Genomic DNA, 18,940 nt, shown 5'->3' on the forward strand with positions numbered 1-18,940 from the left:
GCTGGAAAAACGTGTTACAAAAAATATCCAGACATAAATCACTAAAATCTCAACTGACATGGAATGAGCAACTGTTACAGAAGCATTTTAACTCTGCTTGAAAGTTGTGCTCATGTGGCACCTTAAATTTTGTTTAGGTTTAAATGTGTAAAAAATAAATAAAATCTATCCATGTGCTCCTAACTTATAAACCCATTAAGCATCAGCTGAGACATTTTAGTGATGTCCAACAAATATCTTGTATTTTCTGACTAGGGCAATGATGCAGTTGATTAGTCAGTCTCTCATCAACTGCGTCAGTCAGTCAACACACTGTGTACTTTCCGAATCTGACTTGAGTAATTGGATTATTAATTATTATTGTATATTTGACCTGTTGCCTGTAATTAGTTCTAATCACTAACACTCGAACCACAAATGTTAGTTCCTCTTACATGCATAAGGAGTATAGCATTTACCATTTTAGCAGGAAGGTGGGATGGCTGCCCCAAACTTGCACAACATTGAAAAAACGTCTTTTGTTAAATTACAACATTTATAAAAAAAAACCGTTATAAGAGTTCATAAGTTGAATAGCTGATTCATGACAATCCTTAATAATAGTCTAACTCAGGGGTCACCAACCTTTTTGAAACTGAGGGCTACCAGTTTGATACAGTTTTCAGTTTGGTCTGAAATAAATTTGCTCAATTTACCTTTTATTATATATGTTATTAATAATAACTAATGACATTCATCTATGTGAAGACACTGATCATGTTAATGATCTCATAATAAGTATCAACAATGATTTAACAAAGTAGGAAACAGATATTATTATAAAAGGCCTGCGGGCTACTCATGTGGTCCTTGCGGGCTACCTGGTGATGCGTTGGTGACCCCTTATCTAACTGAACTCTGGTGGTCATTACAGATATTGGGAATGTGCACCCTATACATCAGCAAGGACTGTTCCAAGGCTTAAAAAAGGCGAACAATTGTTCAATATCTCTACTTAACCGGTAGAGGCCTAAAACAGACTAATGCCCTTTAAGTCAAGTCAAGTTTATTTCTATAGCGCTTTTCACAACGGACATTGTCTCGAAGCAGCTTTACAGAATTTAAGAGTTAAGGTGAGCAATGTGCATTTATCCCTGATGAGCAGCCATGGTGACTGTGAAAAGGAAAAACTCCCTTAGATTTTATGAGGAAGAAACATTGAGAGGAACCAGACTCAAAAGGGGAACCTCATCCTCATTTGGGTAAAATCAAGATTTAAGTATTTAGTAAATGTACTATTCGTTATGTAGACTTCTTGAGTGTAAAACTTGGACCTTGTTAACGGTTTCTCAAGTGTATAAAACTGAATGCAAACAAACTGAAGTAACATCAAAGAACCTGTTACCTACTTCCATCAGATGAATTTGGCCTCTTTTTTGCTTCAGCACTTGAGACTGGTTCATACGAGGGCATTTCGCCAACATGAATCCCCTCTGCCATCTCAAGCACTCTCTGCATCAGTTGTGGGCCATAGCTGCCAGACAGAGCAAGAAACATGCATTTACATCAATTAAAGAACTTCTAGAAAGTTCCAGCTTATAGATAAAATAATGACCACTGTCTGCAGGTTATACACCAACACGTGTGAGCTAATAGTGCCAACAAACATCACAATTATAAACAAAATGCTTAATATAAGGACTTTCCCCCCCTCATCTTTCATTCTAATCCACGTCGATGCTGAACACGTGGTTGACTCACACTATGACCAGATATAGGATCTGATCTCTGCCACTCGTGTCATAGTTTGCAATGTGTTTTTGCTCATAAACCGCTTTATATGCATTGACTGTTTATCACTTTAAAATATTTGTTTAAAGTCGTCCATATGGAAATCCATCGTGCTAAACAAAAAAAATCCCCCTAACGCCATTTCCACGATGCGGGCCAAAGACGGCTCAGATGAGTCTGTTTCCGGGTGTGCAGTGCTGAGCATTGTGGGAAACTGAAATATGGCCCGTGGCTGAAACCTCACACTGTGTAGCCTGTGCTTGCTGATGGAGTTAGCATCCCGTAGACATTACCTAGCTACAAAACAAGCAGCTTTTACAGACACACCACCCCGAGCAATTGATCTATATTTCAGCCCAATTTCAGTATTACAATTTATTCACCTCTGGTATCAAGTCAGAAAATGAGCCTCGTACTTATGACACGTTTCGCGACGTAGAATTCACAGACCCCGAGCTAGCAAACACGTCTGCAGGCTAACTCCGATGAACGAGTATGCTAGAAAATCCCTCAATCAACACTAAAAACCTCACAAATCAACATGTATTAAAGCGCAATTTATTTATTTGTGCTTTCACGGTTCAAGTGTAGGTCACTTTAACACGGGTTTAAATAGTAAAATAGTCCACTTCGTAACACTGGCTAGTTACGCTAAACTATTTAGTCAATCTGGTTTATTGGAGTGACGCAGTCAATGCCTTTATAATATAATAACTTAAGCGTTTCAATCGATAAATTGACTTCAATGCGTTGATATGAAGTCCATATAGACTAATAATGCCGGTAAGTAAGTGCTCTGAGCTGCATTACCTTGGTGTCGGCGAATTTCAGTGGGTTTGTGCGCCACCAACGAGGAAGACACCGTGCAGTCGCACCGCGTCTCCGCTTTAAAAACCCAAGCGCGCAGAGACACCGCTAGGCTAATGCTAATCCTTAGCAATAGAGGGCTAAACTACAAACCTGTCACACACTTATTCAGTTTAATAACATTCTCAATGTCACCACTGCTTTCATTAAACACTTTTTTTTCAGTTTAACATCTTTTTTTGAAGCTAGTTTTATAAAGACCAATTGATATTAAAATGACAAAAGACTTTTAATATAAATTCAACAATTTTACACCCATAATCATATATTACACAATCCTGTATATAGGCCACAACCGTGAAGCAGCCCGTAGTAAAAACATATTTTATTTTTTTTTATAATTAATTGTGTTAACAGAAATGAGTATATTCTCTATAAATACACTTTACTCTAGAAAATTGATTTGCTTTGTGTAAATCTTTAACTGAAGAAAAACACTGATCTTTTAATGCATAGGTTTGTAAAGAAGATTTCTGTGACCCAGGGGCGTAGCCATCATTTCAAAAGTGGCGGGGACAAAATGTCTAGTGTTACCTGTTTTTTTTTCTTTCTGTTAACCCTTGTGTAATTGACAGGTTTTATTTTTAATCATATTTCTTTGCCTTATATGCTTTATGATTATATGATTATAAAACAGAAAGAAAGAAATACAACAGCTTGGCACTGGGACAGTACCTTTAAAAGGACATCATTGTACCTTATTTACCCCAAAAATGTAGTTGTACATTAAGGTACACATTGGTACTATAAGGTAGTAATGTGTACCTTTTTGAGTATAAAGTACAAAGATGTCCTTAAAATGGTACTAAGAGTATATTGTTTACATATTTCAAATTGTATTTTGTGTATGCACAATACTTGCAAATTCAAATAATACTTCATTTTGTTCTCTTCTACAGTCCATTTTTCAGGAATAAAACAAGTCATTCAAAACAAACTATTGAAAGAAAATATGCATTGAACTCAACCGACAAACATGTCAAGACCCGATATCAATTATACAATGAGATAAAATAAACATTTAGTGTCACTTCTTTTAAGCTTCCTGGCTGGTTTGTTTAAAAGTAGTAGCTTTTTACACAGTGTTAAAGCGAACATATATCTCAATATATAACGCTACTTAAAACTGCCAAAAGTGTTTCTGCGACGTTCCTTCCCATCTAACAGCTGAGCATTCATTTCCCTATTTATATTGTCAATTTTTTCACTCTGGATGTGACACACAGCAACACTGTTTAGCTGGGACTGTGTCAATAGTGACATACAGAAGAAAATAACAAATTAAATACACTGCTGGACATTAACCAATAATTTGTATCCTAAATTGTTTTTTAACACTTTAGTATGGGGAACACATAGTCACTATTAACTTTGACAAGTTTAGGTATTAGGTAGGATTATGGGATGCAGAATATGGTCATAATGAATAAGGAATTAATGTGTGCTTTCTAAGTAGCCTACTAATAAACAGCCAATGTGCAGTTGTTCATCATACTAATGTGTTACATATTTTTTTCTATATTTTACTAATTACATTTTTTATGATTGGTCCATATATAACACTTGTGTATTAATACTTGTGTAAAAACACTTGTGTATTAATAGATTATACATTATAAAATGTAAAAAAAGAAAAAAAAAAGAAAAAAAGAAACTGTAGTAATAGCAGCCAGGTGTTAAAAGCCACATCTGTTCTCACCTGTAAAGTTTCTTGTGTAACATACTGAATCTGCCCTGATAAACCTAGGCTGTCTGTTTCTTGCTATTTCTTGACAACACATAAAAACGTAAAAATTAGTGCAATAACGAAAGAGCACCCCATAAAATAAAGGTCGTTCCTATCAGCATACTGTCACGTTTCCCCTGTGATCTACCCTCATTCACCGGACTACATCACCCATCATCCTTTGCACTCCGTAATCCACCATGTTTGTTTCCCGTCTTCACCTGTCTGTTCACCCGGACTCTATTTATACTCATCACCACTGTCTTCACTCTTTGTCGGTTATCGTCTTTACTACGTTGTATGTATGTGTGATTTACCTGCTCCTTAATATTAAAATCACATCTTTAATGTTACTATTCGTCGTCCTCGTCTCTCCGTGTACATACCGTGAGACATACTTGATATTATGTAGAATTGGCAGAGTTAAACATGCTGTAAAATCTCACTTCAACACTATCTTTATTCTTATTTGAAGGGTTTTGATAACACACTTGTTAAAACAAAAAACGTTATAAAAGAGTTTAAGGAAAATACACAGGAAAAAGTGTTTGTCTAAGCAGCTATTTTTCCTTATAATCCTTTAAATCCTTTAAAACTTGCTAATTATTTAACAAAAGCAACAGGCAGAGTTACTAAACATTGTACAACACAATTCGGATACCATATGCCAACTTACACTGCTTGACTTTTTTTGTAAAAAAAAAATGAGTGAAGCGGGTTTTTTTGCCGCTTTGAGCTCATCGGAACCGAATGTTGGCTCGCGCGCGGGACCGCGGATGCGACTCGAGCTACGGTAATAGTGCGCGTGATGATGACGTGACAAGTGAGTGACTGATTGCCATGGATACGTGAACGTCATGTATAGACTATCTTGTCTCTTGAATTTTAACTCTGCATTTATATACATTGCTCCATTAGAACCTCAACATGTCGTGAACACACACTCTCTATTGAAAAAAGTGAGGGGGACGAATTTACTTTTTATAAAAGAAGTCCCCCGCGTCCCCCGCGTAATCTACGCCCCTGCTGTATATACAGTATATCACCCCTGAGACACACTTGCCATTAAATATATACTAATATATAAAATGTTTAAACTCATGTTTAAAAACACTCTACACATTAAACAAAAACATGAAAATGTGCCTTTTATAAAGAAAAAAAAGGGGAAATAGGAAAGACATTACAAAATAATCCAACATGGGGTGGTGTGATGTGGCGTGATACGGCTGATACCACCTAAATATAACTATATATATAACTATATAACTATATAACTATATAACTATATAACTATATATATATATATATATATATATATATATATATATATATATATATATATATATATAATTGAATATGTATATGATTATTATACCGCGGTGCTAGTTTGTTTCATTTTAAAAGGACCTACATTAACTATGGTGATGCAGAATGTTGTGTTGATTCTAGGCATTCAACAGCCAAACCAGGTTCTATGTTATCAGACCCTAGATCGAAACAGGTAATTCAATCTTTGTTGGCAACTCTAGGAGTTTATTGAAAAATTTGTTGCAGTAGCTGATGTGTGAATGTCAATTAATTGTCTTTGGTTAACTACTCCTGTTCTGAAACCATGAGCTATACTACAAGAAATGACAGAGCCACCTTACAAATTGCTCCAATAATGTTTTAAAGCACACATTGTATTTACGCACCAATTGGGCATCCAGCACTTCACCCTGACATTTACTGGTACTGTCATTTCCAAAAAACTGCTGCATTTCTTATAGACAGGATTTTCAAGGTAGTAATTAGTCTATGAGTATATGATCAAAGATTTGCCACCAAGTAACATTGAAAATATTTTCCACATCCAATGTATATAACATGGCGAGATTGAGATGGTTTGGACATGTGCAGAGGAGGGACATGAATTATATTGGTAGACGAATGCTGAGGATGGAGCCACCAGGTAGGAGAAAAAGAGGAAGGCCAAGGAGGAGGTTCATGGATGTGGTGAGGGAAGACATGCAGGTAGTTGGTGTGAAAGAGGCAGATGTAGAGGACAGGGTGGTATGGAGATGGATGATCCGCTGTGGCAACCCCTAATGGGAGCAGCCGAAAGAAGAAGAAGAAGAAGAATGTATATAACATGAATATGTTAATTAAGTGATTCATTCATTCATTCTTCACCAGATAATCTGGAGAAAGACCACTAAATCATGGAAAAATAATACTGTTTATTTATATTTATTTTTAATTTACTTAATATAGAACCAAATTCTGTACAAAAACAATTAAGTTCACATGTTAATGGCAAAAACAACAAAGAAAATATAATGACATTATGCTTGAATGCAGCTGAGATGTAGGGTATGTCCACTTAGTCATCTGTTCCAATTGAGATGCATGTAGAAAAAATATTGTCATTAGTAGTCTACTGAGAAATAGGCACTTAGAAATAGATAAGCACTGTGTATTATCTAATATCAAACATAAACATCACCTTTTGGTTTTGGTGTCATCAAGATCAGAGGTATTTCAGCAGTAACATAACTGTAAATGAAAACATAGTACAGTAGCTTAGACAATTTAAAGATATGCTTTATACATTGCATTGCATGAACCATACATATACATTTACATTTGTTGTTTGTAATTTATATTGTTTATAATCAACAGAAAAAAACTTTTGGTATTGTTGACCTGGATATAAGCCTTCCCCAAACACCATCTTTGGCCACCATGAGGCTGATTTTGATTTTGTAAGACACCACAATGCCCTGCACATCTTTACATGTGTCAGCTCTCAGACTACAGGAGGAGAAAATCCTGATTATTATCATGTATGACACAAAGTAACACAAAGGATTTTTATGTCACAAGGTAATTTAAAATATTGTCCTAAGTGATTTCTTTGTATTATATAGTACAGTGTATTGTATATATCATGCTGGCTTTTCAGAAGCAAACAGTTTATTTACAACCTTAATCTAATTCACTGGATTCAGTGTAAATGCATCAGTTTCATTCGAATAATTCTGAAAAAAAAAAATCCACTAAGTCTGCAAAGCATCAGGAAGTCCTTCTTCTTATTTGTCTCGTTATTCATTTGCATTTTGTGAGATAATGTTTAAGGCCCATGTTACGATGGCTCTCGACTTACATTGTGGATGATGCAAGATTTGTGTCTTCATCTTTTATCCTGCCTTCTAATGCCAGACCATGTTTCTCTTTATTGTTGAGAAGAGGTGTGATTATGTATTCCTTGTCAAATGTAGTGTGGCCCTTTACTTGATCCCTGGTAAAAAAAAATAAAAAATAAAAAAAAAGATTCAATATTGAGTTATAATTGAAGTAAGTTGTGCACATTTTGTACATACAGAGGGTGATACATTAAAAGAAAAGGTGGATCTGATAAAGGCAACTCATTTAGATGTAGGAGCATATTGCAGACATGGTTGTGGTCCAAATGTGTCTATTTATCCTCCTAGTGTCAAGAGTCACAGTAAATCAATTCAAAGTTATTCTTACAGAGCCGCTTGGGAGGGAGTCGTCTCTGTGATAAATGTTCTATCCATGTCAAATCAAATCGCATGGGTTTTTATTGTCATTTATACATATTAGAACAAAAGGTTGTTTTGCCAGGACCATGGTGCAACACAAAATATAGTGTACAGTTCACAAGACTAATAGGATTTTGTGCTTTTACAGAATATCTGGCAAGACCATTTGCATGATCCAACCATAGTGACAGGTGGGGCAGTGTTTAATTATATACAGTATATCAGCCATTCAACAAATCTTAATATTCACAAAGTCCTCTCAAATTTAAATCTATTATTCAAAGATTAAGATTACATTAGATATGGGCATCTGCTAAATGCCATAAATGTATTTTTTGTTTAGCTAATCATTGTACCTGAATCTAATTCATGTTCATAAAGGGATCATGTAAGCACAGTGTGTATATGACATACACAATTTACAAAAATAAATTAATATTTTAAAATATATTTTGAAGATTAATGGATAGAATAATAACATTCATTCATTCATTCATTCATTCATTCATTCATTCATTCATTCATTTATTCATTTTCTCCCGCTTATCCGTAATTCGGGTCGCGGGGGCAGCAGTCTAAGCAGGCCCCCGCCTTCGACTGCTGCCCAATCCTTACAGCACCGTCCCTTACGGTCCCTCCTGCAGGTGGTGAGCCCACGGGAAGGCGGCCCCACGTCACTCCGACGTCACGAACCTTGATATTTCCCTTGTAAGGGACCCCCGGAGCATAGAGGGTTAAGGGCCTTGCTCAAGGGCCCAAGAGTATAATAACAATAATTCAAAAATAAGTGAGCACTATGATGTCCTTGTTCATACAAAATATGTGTCCCATATGTACACAAGAATGTACCCATTCCTAATGCTCAATCATTTGCGATATTTTTTAATATCAGACATTGTTGAAAAAAAGGTTTATCTTACACCTGTTTTAATAAATCTCTAGTGGCTTGATATTGTTTTTTTATCTGTCACCTGTTTGTAGACCATTCACAGGCTACAAAATGCATGTAGAGTCATCTAGACTCACCGAAATTCCTCACAGAGAACAACGTTGGTGTATTTGTCAGTTGAGTAGAGCACAACATCTGCTGTCTGGTCAACTGTAATACATATTCACCAAAGAGTGCAATAAATGAGTATGTAGGAGTGTAGTTTTTCAAATACTTTGTTAATATTATTTAAATGAATCCCATCTTACTGAAAATTTTTATTTTTTTTATCACTTTATTGGTCTGGTTGTTTAATTTCACTCTGACCTTGATTGGATCTCCATGATAGTAAACCTGCAAAAATTATTTGGAAAGATTATAAATATTACCTTTACCATTTTTTTTTATGTTTACAAATATATATATATAGCATGTGTAATTCAATTTGCCCATATAATCTATATACCTCCTTCTCTATGGAGACCTCCAGGTGAATCGTTTTTTCTGAAAACATGAATTGCTTGTAGATATTCACCTCAGGTCCAGGTAGCATTTTGTCTGGTGCAAATTGGATTTTTCGAATGATCAATTGACAAGTGTCCCTACACACAGTAAAATTAATCAATGCATAAATCATATGAATGGATATAATTTCATTATTAATAAGGATAAATTAGACCTATACACACTTTTTGTCAATTTTCTCATTTGGATCATCAACCTCATTAGCAATATAGGCTTTTATGTTAAATTCAACGCCACAAGCCTGCAATTGGAATGGAAAGAAGACATATTGCAGTGAGAGGGAAAGAAATGATAAGATATAATGTGTATAATTGGCATAGTGTGTGTCTTGGGAGATAATAAAGGTAGAGAATGGGAGGGTTGCGGTACCTTGCCTTTGTCCCTTGCTGCTGGCAGAAAATATAAAGAGCAAGGCAGATTTGTTGGAATCTTAGAAAACAGGAAACACAGATTTCAGGGCATTTACCACACTGAAAGACGAATGTACACAGTATTGCACAGATTAATATACATTAAACGTGAAGGGGTAGGCTCCCTCTCCTGCTTTCTTCATAAGAACATCCTGCATAGGTGTGATAGTTGGTTTGTCTCCAGCAGGTGGAGGATAGATTTGAATGTGCTGGATCCAAATGTCTTTTCTGAAAGACCAACTGATCACATCAAATTCATCATTCCCATAGTGGAAGAAACAAGCCAGCTGCACAACCACTACAACAAAGAAGAAATGAATGCATAAGACTGTGCACTAATAATCTGATAATGTGTTACTAACAATTCCATTCGATAGATCTGATGCTATAAATGTTAATGTTAAATGATGCTTATAATTCCAAAAACTTGATTAGTTATGTATTCTATATACCTTTTCTTCCATTAAGTTTGGAAGTGTCCACCTTGAGCACCCCATCTGTAAATGGAGATTCACATATTTTACCTATTAATGTCTTAAAAAATATTCAAATATTTGCATTGCTTACTATATCTTAGCAAACCTTACCCACAATGTCAACATTCTCCACGTGGTCCACAAAGTCTCTTTTGCCCAAGTAAATACAAATCTGAAATAAAAAGATTTATTAAGCTGCCACTCATACCTGTGTTTTGTATGTAAAAAAGACAAGCCATTATATATGCTCTGAGGGAAGGTAGCAGTTCCGTGAATATGGAAGACTTACTGAGCCATTTGTACTGTTCTTCTTATACACCCTGTAAAAACATATATTTGGATATGCTATAAAATATGTACTATACAGACAAAAATTTTTGTGAAACCTTATTTTTGTAGCTATATGCGGTTCTTCCCAAAGTTTTTACCACAAAGTTGAAGACCACATTTGTATACAATGTTTTCAGATGTGGCAGCAATAAATCTTTCCTTCATTTGATCTAGGACAGTGCCCCAGTGCACAATGCGATCTCAATTGAAGATATACATGAGTTGGAGTGGAAGATCTTCAGTTCTATAAAGCTCTGACCTCAATCGTACTGAACACTTTTAGGATGTCTGCAATTGGAGATGAAATGTGAAAAAAAAAAAATATTAAATGTTAAAAAGAACATACAAATTTTGTGGTCAGGTGTCCACAAACTTTTGTTCATATTGTGTTTATGACTTTATAATTCTATATTCAACATTACTTACATTACATTAGCTCAACATGATTAACACTGATGATATTGTTTCTTAAATAATAATTATAACCAAGTTTATTTTGTATCAGTGGTGAGTTTTTTTTTTTTTTTAATTTATTATAAACCCTGTTGCTTGAAGCCGTAGCTTTAATTAATTACACTGCGATTAGGCTACTAGCAGGCCAAAGATGTTTGCATTTTTACGTACTTTGAATGGCTTGTCAGAGAGCATGCTAGCCAGAGCTTGCAACCCGCATCAAGCTCTAAGGTTTTTTCATTTACCGATGGCTGACAGAGGAAAATAGAATTTTATTTGGTCACAGATATACTTACAAGGACATTTACAGGATAGACTTTTCAAGAAAAGATGCACATCATGAGGAAAGGTCACTCAAAACAGTTCTAAACAGTTTTTCACTTTTTCATGAACCATTTTCTTTCCTGTCAAATTTGCATGATTTCAACTCGAATTAAATTTTAAATGAAATGCATGGAAAAAATGCAAAAAAGAAATTAAAGGAAAAAACCCAGGGTCATTTTATGAGGTTAATATTGATGCTTCAGCTAGAGATGATGTGTGCAGGCAGTGCAGTTGTGGCTGCAGTGAAAGAAGGTGTTTATAGCAGTGAGGTAATAATGATTGTATTAAGAGGTGGATTGAGTTAGCTAGGACACCACTGAAGGCCTAGATGTAAAATGTACAGCCCACCTTAGATTTGTACATATCAAAAAACTATTTATCAAATGTTTGTCAATTTTATTTAGCTGTATTAACAAACTAATTGCAAATGTATAGAGTGCATTGGTATAACTATTTATTCTTTTTTTTTTTTTTTTTTTTTACAAAAATATAACCTAAACTCAAATTAAAGTATAATACTTGCAACTTTTTGAAGTAAACAGAAATTTTATTTCTTTTATGAATTAAATATTATTAAATATTAAGAAGTTATATGTATACGGTAAAGTCAATGAATACTGATGTGGACACTGACAAACTAAAGTGTCTACAACATGATTGTCAGGGAACCACCGGCCACGTCCCCCCTCGACACTCGCAGTGCCTCACCTTCATACTAATCACCTTTACTTGTCTCCAATCTACACCCTCCTTTTATAAGGCCCCCGTTTGCACTCACTCACCGTCTGATTTACGGTTCATTCTAGTGATCATCCCTGGACTACCTGTGTTTCGGAATATACTTGTTTACATCCGGTACATGCTGCTTCCTAGCTTCTGTTTGTTTCCCAAGGCTAATAAACGTCCAATTCATATTCTGGTTTCCGTCTCTTAATCACAGCACGACAGAAGATCGGACCCATACCGAACACCCACCTCGATGGATCGGCAACCGGGTTCCGTTTCGGATCCCATCAAGGAACTCACTGCCACTCTCCGAGAGGCTTTCACACCGGCCGCCATCAGCGGAGTTCCACAACACACCTCCAGCAGCCCGATGGCTCTTCCGGCTTCATATTCCGGAGACGTGACCAAATGCAATGGCTTTCTCTTGCAGGTCAAACTCTACATTAAAATGCATCTGCACAAGTTCCCCTCCGATCGATCCAAGGTGGCGTTTCTCATCTCTTTACCTGCTGGCCTGGGCGAGGGCGATATGGAGCACTAATAGCACCATAACCACGTCTTACACGCAATTCGCTAACCACTTCACTGGGGACCTCACCATGGCAGATCAGCTGTTAAATCTGTGCCAAGAGTCTTTTCTCAGCTGATGAATTACAGCCTCTGCTTCCGCAACAGCTCTCCTCGGGGCATACCGCCAAGGGTTAAACCCGGACATTAAGTTAGCCACGGGCATCTATGATGATGCACTTGCATTGGAGGCTTTCATTCAGCGGTCCATCCGCATTTCCCAGCGACTGGCAGCTTGTCGGTCTCCAGTGATGGAACCTGCTACTTCCCGCTTTATCTCTTCCACTCTGGAGCCCGAACCCATGCAGGTTGGATCCCATCGGCTGTTGAAGAGAGAGAGAGAGAGAGAGAGAGAGAGAGCGTTGCCTCGTGGTTGGAGCATGCCTGTATTGTGGTGATCACGGCCACTTCATTTCCAAGTGTCCTGCCAGACCCCCACGCCCCCATTGTGAGTTCGGTCGACTTCACCGCTGAAATCACCTATCTCTCTATACTCCCAGTCACACTGGTACCCCCACGCTCTTCATTCTGGTCTCTGCCCTTGTAGATTCTGGCTCCGTGGGCAATATTATCTCCCAGGATTGCCTAGACCAGCTTCAGCTGTGCCGGGAGAGAGGGACGCGAGAGCTGGCCATACAAAACATCCAAGGGAGACCCTTAGGGCGTGGCTGGGTGAAGTACTGTGCCCCAGGGGTCATCCTCCAGGTTGGCCTGTTCCATCGTGAAAAGATCCGGTTTCTCGTTCTGAGGAACTCCACAGCAAGCGTCATACTGGGTTGACCCTGGCTGGCAAAACACTTCCCCAAAAGATGAACCGATCATTTGCAGACATATTCAGTGAGCAGGCAGCGACCTGCCTGAACCCCACCGCCCTAGGGACCTGGTGCCAGGTGCTAAACTACCTAAAGGATAGATGTACCCGCTGTCAGTTCCGGAACGTGCAATTATTGAAGATTACGTTCAGCAGGTCTAGAGACTGCCGAGGCGTTGTTCCATCACGTCTTTTGGAACTTCAGCCACCTAGAGGAAATCGTGTCCGACCGGGGACTCTAGTTCACATCCCATGTGTGGAAGGCGTTCTTTTGGCTCCTGGGAGTCACAGTCAATCTGTCCTCTGGATATCGCCCTCAGACCAACGGACAGACGGAACGCAAGATACAGGAGCTCAGATGCTACCCTGCAAACAGGACCAAACGAGCTGGAACCGTTTTCGCCCCTTGGCTGAGTACGTGCAGAACTCTCTGCACCAGGATGCCACTGGCCAAACCCAGTTCCAGTGCATGCTGGGCTTCCAGCCACCTTTTTTCCCTGGATGTACGAGCCCTCCAACGTTCCTGTGGTGGACTACTAGTTCCGGGAAAGTGTGCGTGTGTGGGAGTCAGCCCACACATAGCTCCGACGTGCCCTCAGAACCACCCGGAGGTTTGTGGACCCTCGGAGGTCGGGCCCCCCCCCCTTACCAACCAGGGAATCAGGTCTGACTGTCCACCCGAGATTTGCAGCTCCGGCTACCCTGTAAGAAACTCAGTTCCTGTTTCATCGAGCGATTCTGGATCATCAGGCGGGTCAATTACGTGGCCTATTGGCTCAACCTGCATCCTCAGTACCGCATCCATCCAACCTTTCATGTGTCTCTCCTAAAGCCCTTTACACCCCAATCCACCAAGCACCCAGGAGTCGCCATAAAATCTCCTCTGCCAGAAGTTCTAAACTCACGATGTAGGGGTAGCACTCTGGAGGAGTTCAATGCCAGCCAGCCCGACTGCCCCGCACCTCAGGGCCGTGGGCACCCCAGGCGCCGAGTTAGGGCATCGAGAGCCACCCCTGGAGGAGGGGGTAATGTCAAGGAACCACCAGCCATGTCCCCCCTTGGCACTCAGCAGACTCGCAGCGCCTTGCCTTCATACTAATCAACTTCACCTGTCTCCAATCTACATCCTCCCTTTATAAGGCCCCCATTCGCATTCACTCACCGTCCGATTTACGGTTCATTCTGGTGATCTACCTGTGTTTCGGAATATACCTGTTTTCCGGTACATGCTGCTTTCTAGCTTCTGTTTGTTTCCCAAGGCTAATAAACGTCCTATTCGTATTCTGGTTTCCGACTCTTGATTAAGTCAAGTCAAGTCAAGTTTATTTGTATAGCGCTTTTCACAACAGACATTATCTCAAAGCAGCTTTACACAAACAACAGTTAAGGTGAATGGTGTGAATTTGTCCCTGATGAGCAAGCCGCTGGCGACTGTGGCAAGGAAAAACTCCCTTAGATGTTATGAGGAAGAAACCTTGAGAGGAACCGGACTCAAAAGGGGAACCCATCCTCATTTGGGTGACATCAAGAGTTTGATCATAAATCTTTCAACAATACAGAACACTGGAGAGTGAGAACTAACATGATTACTGGAGTATAAGATTATAAGTGATGTTCTTTCTGCAGTCTTATACAGTCTATATGGTTAGTCTATATTAAAGCGTGACAATGATATTGAAGTTTAAATATTACATTTAAACACAAAATACAATATGAGCTTGAATTTTAAATTTATTCACAATTTTACACACACACACGCACGTACGCACGCACGCACGCACGCACACACACACACACACACACATATATATATATATATATATTCGCTTACCTTGCCATTATTGTGTTTGCCCTGTTGAGCAATTCTGCAGTGGAAATTGCAACACAGTGATAGGGAAAAGTAGATTGTAGAATGTTATGGTCTAAGTTCTTTAAATTTAAAAAAAAAAAAAAAAAAAAAAAAAAAAAAAGACAATCTGAGCAGAACAGCTTTCCAATGATGACTTCATCTCCTATTATGTCTGCTCCAAAAACAAAAGATTTGGATTGATGATGCGCTCTTGCAATGAAAACTAATAAATTTGCTGCTGATGATGCTGTTCAAGCGTTTCTATATTCAAATATGGCACATTTTCCCTCTATGACTATTTATGAAATGAGGCAGTAGGTAAGAAATTACCAAGAATGTTAAATGCATTAGTAATGAAAATCCGACCGAAACAAAACAAAGGTGCACCAGGCATAGATATCCATACAACAGTTGCTTCTTTATAATATGCTGACAATGCTAAGCTTAGTTTTACATGTGCAATGATATCTGATACACAGTACCTTTTGTGTATCCAAAATCCTCCATGACCACTATTGCTCACTAAACACTGATCCCTTGCAGTGCATAGTCTACTCTTACCTCTGGCTGGGTTTCTGCTCTTCTGCTCTTGGTGTAATCCTTCTGCAGTCCTGCTGCTTTGAGAGTGCGTCAGTCATGTCTGCATAGCTGCCTTTATAAATTATATTCTCCTCCCTCCTTTTCCTGTAGCTAGACCACTGTACAGCAGTGTCTCCTCTTTCCAATCCAATTCCAATCCTATTACTTCATAGCACTAAATTCTATTGTGCTACATGCATTAACCTAAATTAGACATTAGACATAAAGAGATTAGACATTTACCAGCATGGTATTTTGCATAAATTGAGAGTTATTGGTTGGATTACATTGTTGTAAGTAATTGATTATGTAGCTGTGGTACAGGAGATGAGACGCAGAGGCTCTATGATGACCTATGATTTTTGTATTTTTAATAAAAAAAAATTCAATATTTCAGCTTTTAGGTGCTCTGGAAATCACCTTATGGTGTTAGAAAGCATTTTTGATGCTTTATCCACATAGAATTTTGAAGGCACATAATGATGGCCTATGGACAGTGTTGCTTGGAACATCTCTCTCTCTCTGGCCCAATTTAGCTTTTTGGTAAATAAAAAATTGAAGTACATTTAAATAAATATTTTCATGATACAACTTAAAACCATGATGAATTTGCTCACTAATTAATCAAATGACATAGTTGGTAGACATGGTTGGTGTGGTAAAAGTACCTCCACTTTGCATTGGACCACATTGCACAATTTATTATCTCCCTACAACAGTGCGTTGTGTAGTTCTTACTTAATGTATAATCTTTATAAACACTATGTATTGCCCACATAACCACTGGTTCATGAGTGTAAGGTGAAATGGTCAGAGCAAGGTGTGCACATGGCAATGCTTTTCCCACCTCCAGTCTTCTCAACTGCTGTTAATGTCTCATTGTTCTTCCTTTTATCAAAAACATTACAATATAGTACTATATAGATAATATTATTATTATTATTATTATTATTATTATTATTATTATTATTATTATTATTATTATTATTATTATTAATAGACAAAGCCTTTAACTTTACAGACTGACCAGAAACTTACTTATGTTTTTAGTTTGGCAGTGAAAATATTTTCTTTGGATTTCCAGAATTATTGCTTATTTTGTTCCATTGCATCTAATGATTAAACACAATCAGCTGTGTGTTGTGTATTTTGCACCATATTCACACATTCACACATGTCCCAGCTGTTTTATTTTTAAACTATGTGTCTATGTTTAGGGAAATATCACACTGTTGTCTTCAGCCGCTTTATGGGCAGTTTATCATATCTAATCCAGATAATGCAATTCTCTATTCTAAGCTGCCTGGCGTGTGAATCTATATAAGAAACAATATAATATGGACAATAGTAATTACACAAATACATACTGTTTTATTTAAAATCTAAAGGAACAGTGGTTCATTATCAAATATTCACTTAGGGCTTTTGAACACTGTATTGTTATGTCATGTTGCATATGCATGTGCAAGCTGTTTAAAATATAACTGCACTTTTTCACAAGTATTCCCTTGTGGAACTAAATATTTGCATACATGCACCGCATGTTGTACAGAACACTATATACCAAGCAAACTCACTACTATGCAAAAAAAGTTTTAAAATACACTTACTGAGGAAGGGAAAGACTTTTCTGCGAAAGGTCGTTCGCAGAAATTATGGCAAGAATGGCCACCACAGGGGCAGGTGCTTTAGTGTGTGTGTGTGCGTGTGTGTGTGTGTAAAAGAGAGAGAGAGAGAGAGAGAGAGAGAGAGAGAGAGAGAGAGAGAGAGAGAGAGAGAGAAAGAGAGGGAGAGAGAGAGAGTGAGAGAGAGAGAGAGAGAGAGAGAGAGAGAGAGAGTTGTTTTATATCTTATAAGATAGAAGGGATAGAAATATCTTACAAGTTTGACCTTCTCGTTATATTTGGCTTATCCCCTGAAGAGAAAACTACTCTTTAGACATAATACACCTTAACTCTAATCTTAAAATTAGCTGCTTTAATAATTAAGGATAGTAAGGACTGCATGTGTGTGTGTGTGTGTGTGTGTGTGTGTGTGTGTGTGTGTGTGTGTGTGTGTCTGTGCGTGCGTGCCCGTTGATCATGTTCTCATATTCTCACATAGCACAGTTTTCTATTTTTGAAGCCATGTCTAAGTTTACAATTATTTTCTATTAGCCTTTGTATTCACATGTTGTGTGTCTGCCACCTTGATTAGGGGTTAATAAAATGTATGATTTTATAAAATTTTTATATTTCGACCTCTGTAACTCAATTACAAATTAATGCACCCTCTCTTTAGGCATCAGACCTTAAATCTGCACAGCATACAAGATTAATGAAAATATTTAACATTTTTATAGCTCAATGCTTTACATTGAATTAAAGCAAACCTTAATCATAGAAGCTTGCCTGATCCATAACACAGCAATTTAGAGGATTCCATTTTCTAGGATATGTTTGAAATTATCTGTAATTTTAAAATTATAAAAAGAAAAAAAGAGAAAACTTTGCATGACTTGCATTTAGTCTCACTGCATTAAACAAAACTCACAGCACAATGGAGTGGCATGCACACTTGCAAACTGCCTCAATGCAGGGTTCAATCCAAGAATACTGAATGTAAAAACCTAAAAAGCTAAAAGGCTTAATTCGTGAGTTGAAATGTAGCTTTTCAATGCAGACTCTAATGACATGCATGTCACACCACATGAATTGTACATCTCTGTGACACATCAGGATATGTATCCTTTTGTGTTTACTGTTTATAACTGCATCACAACAGCAGGGGGTGCTGAATTGTAAATCTGACTGTATGGGTCCAATGACTTTTACCCTCATCTAACTGCTTGTGGTCTGTTTCCACAATCAGATTGAGCCCAAAAATAAGATGACACAGAAAGGAATGAGGTGGGATCCCATATGAGCTGAAAACCTCAACCACTTTATCAAATACTACTTAGGACTAAATAGAAATGGAATTGTCAATGAAACTTTGTTTATTTGTGTGTTTCTGAGAGTGTTTGTAAGAGACAGAGAAAAGAGGGAGGAACAGAGAAAAAGGAGAGATGTG

The 18,940-nt window shown here is 37.7% G+C and overlaps 2 protein-coding genes across 5 annotated transcripts in view; both read right to left on the reverse strand.

Moving 5' to 3' along the window:
• nkrf (NFKB repressing factor) overlaps nucleotides 1-2,957 on the reverse strand; it is an 8,289-nt gene extending 5,332 nt beyond the window's left edge. Inside the window, exons 1-2 of one of the 2 annotated variants that reach the window (XM_083560509.1) lie at nucleotides 2,581-2,957; nucleotides 1,389-1,513 (exon numbers count right to left, since the gene is read on the reverse strand). In XM_083560509.1, the coding sequence (XP_083416635.1) occupies nucleotides 1,389-1,497 (109 nt within the window). In that variant the 5' untranslated portion in view covers nucleotides 1,498-1,513; nucleotides 2,581-2,957. Of the gene's footprint in view, nucleotides 1-1,388; nucleotides 1,514-2,153; nucleotides 2,245-2,580 lie in introns of those variants that run through there. The other variant, XM_083560510.1, reaches the window with a different exon arrangement.
• Nucleotides 2,958-6,565: 3,608 nt separating this feature from the next.
• arr3b (arrestin 3b, retinal (X-arrestin)) lies at nucleotides 6,566-17,571 on the reverse strand. Of its 3 annotated transcripts, none has more exons than XM_083560512.1 (15): nucleotides 17,500-17,571; nucleotides 15,293-15,390; nucleotides 10,540-10,570; nucleotides 10,362-10,422; nucleotides 10,227-10,271; nucleotides 9,876-10,072; nucleotides 9,734-9,793; nucleotides 9,529-9,605; nucleotides 9,306-9,441; nucleotides 9,109-9,193; nucleotides 8,938-9,010; nucleotides 7,512-7,646; nucleotides 7,052-7,159; nucleotides 6,852-6,901; nucleotides 6,566-6,736 (listed from the first exon to the last, which is right to left on the reverse strand). In XM_083560512.1, exons 2-15 carry the CDS (start codon nucleotides 15,298-15,300, stop codon nucleotides 6,729-6,731), a joined length of 1,074 nt encoding a protein of 357 aa, XP_083416638.1. In that variant the 5' UTR covers nucleotides 15,301-15,390; nucleotides 17,500-17,571; the 3' UTR covers nucleotides 6,566-6,728. The 3 variants fall into 3 exon arrangements, with proteins under 3 accessions (XP_083416638.1, XP_083416637.1, XP_083416639.1); XM_083560511.1 differs by lacking the exon at nucleotides 17,500-17,571 and adding an exon at nucleotides 15,872-15,969; XM_083560513.1 differs by lacking the exon at nucleotides 17,500-17,571 and adding an exon at nucleotides 15,872-15,916 and having other exon boundaries at nucleotides 15,293-15,326.
• Nucleotides 17,572-18,940: the final 1,369 nt, after the last annotated feature.

This window comes from Silurus aristotelis (assembly GCF_946808225.1).
Source record: "Silurus aristotelis genome assembly, chromosome: 14".
NCBI classification, from domain to species: domain Eukaryota; kingdom Metazoa; phylum Chordata; class Actinopteri; order Siluriformes; family Siluridae; genus Silurus; species Silurus aristotelis.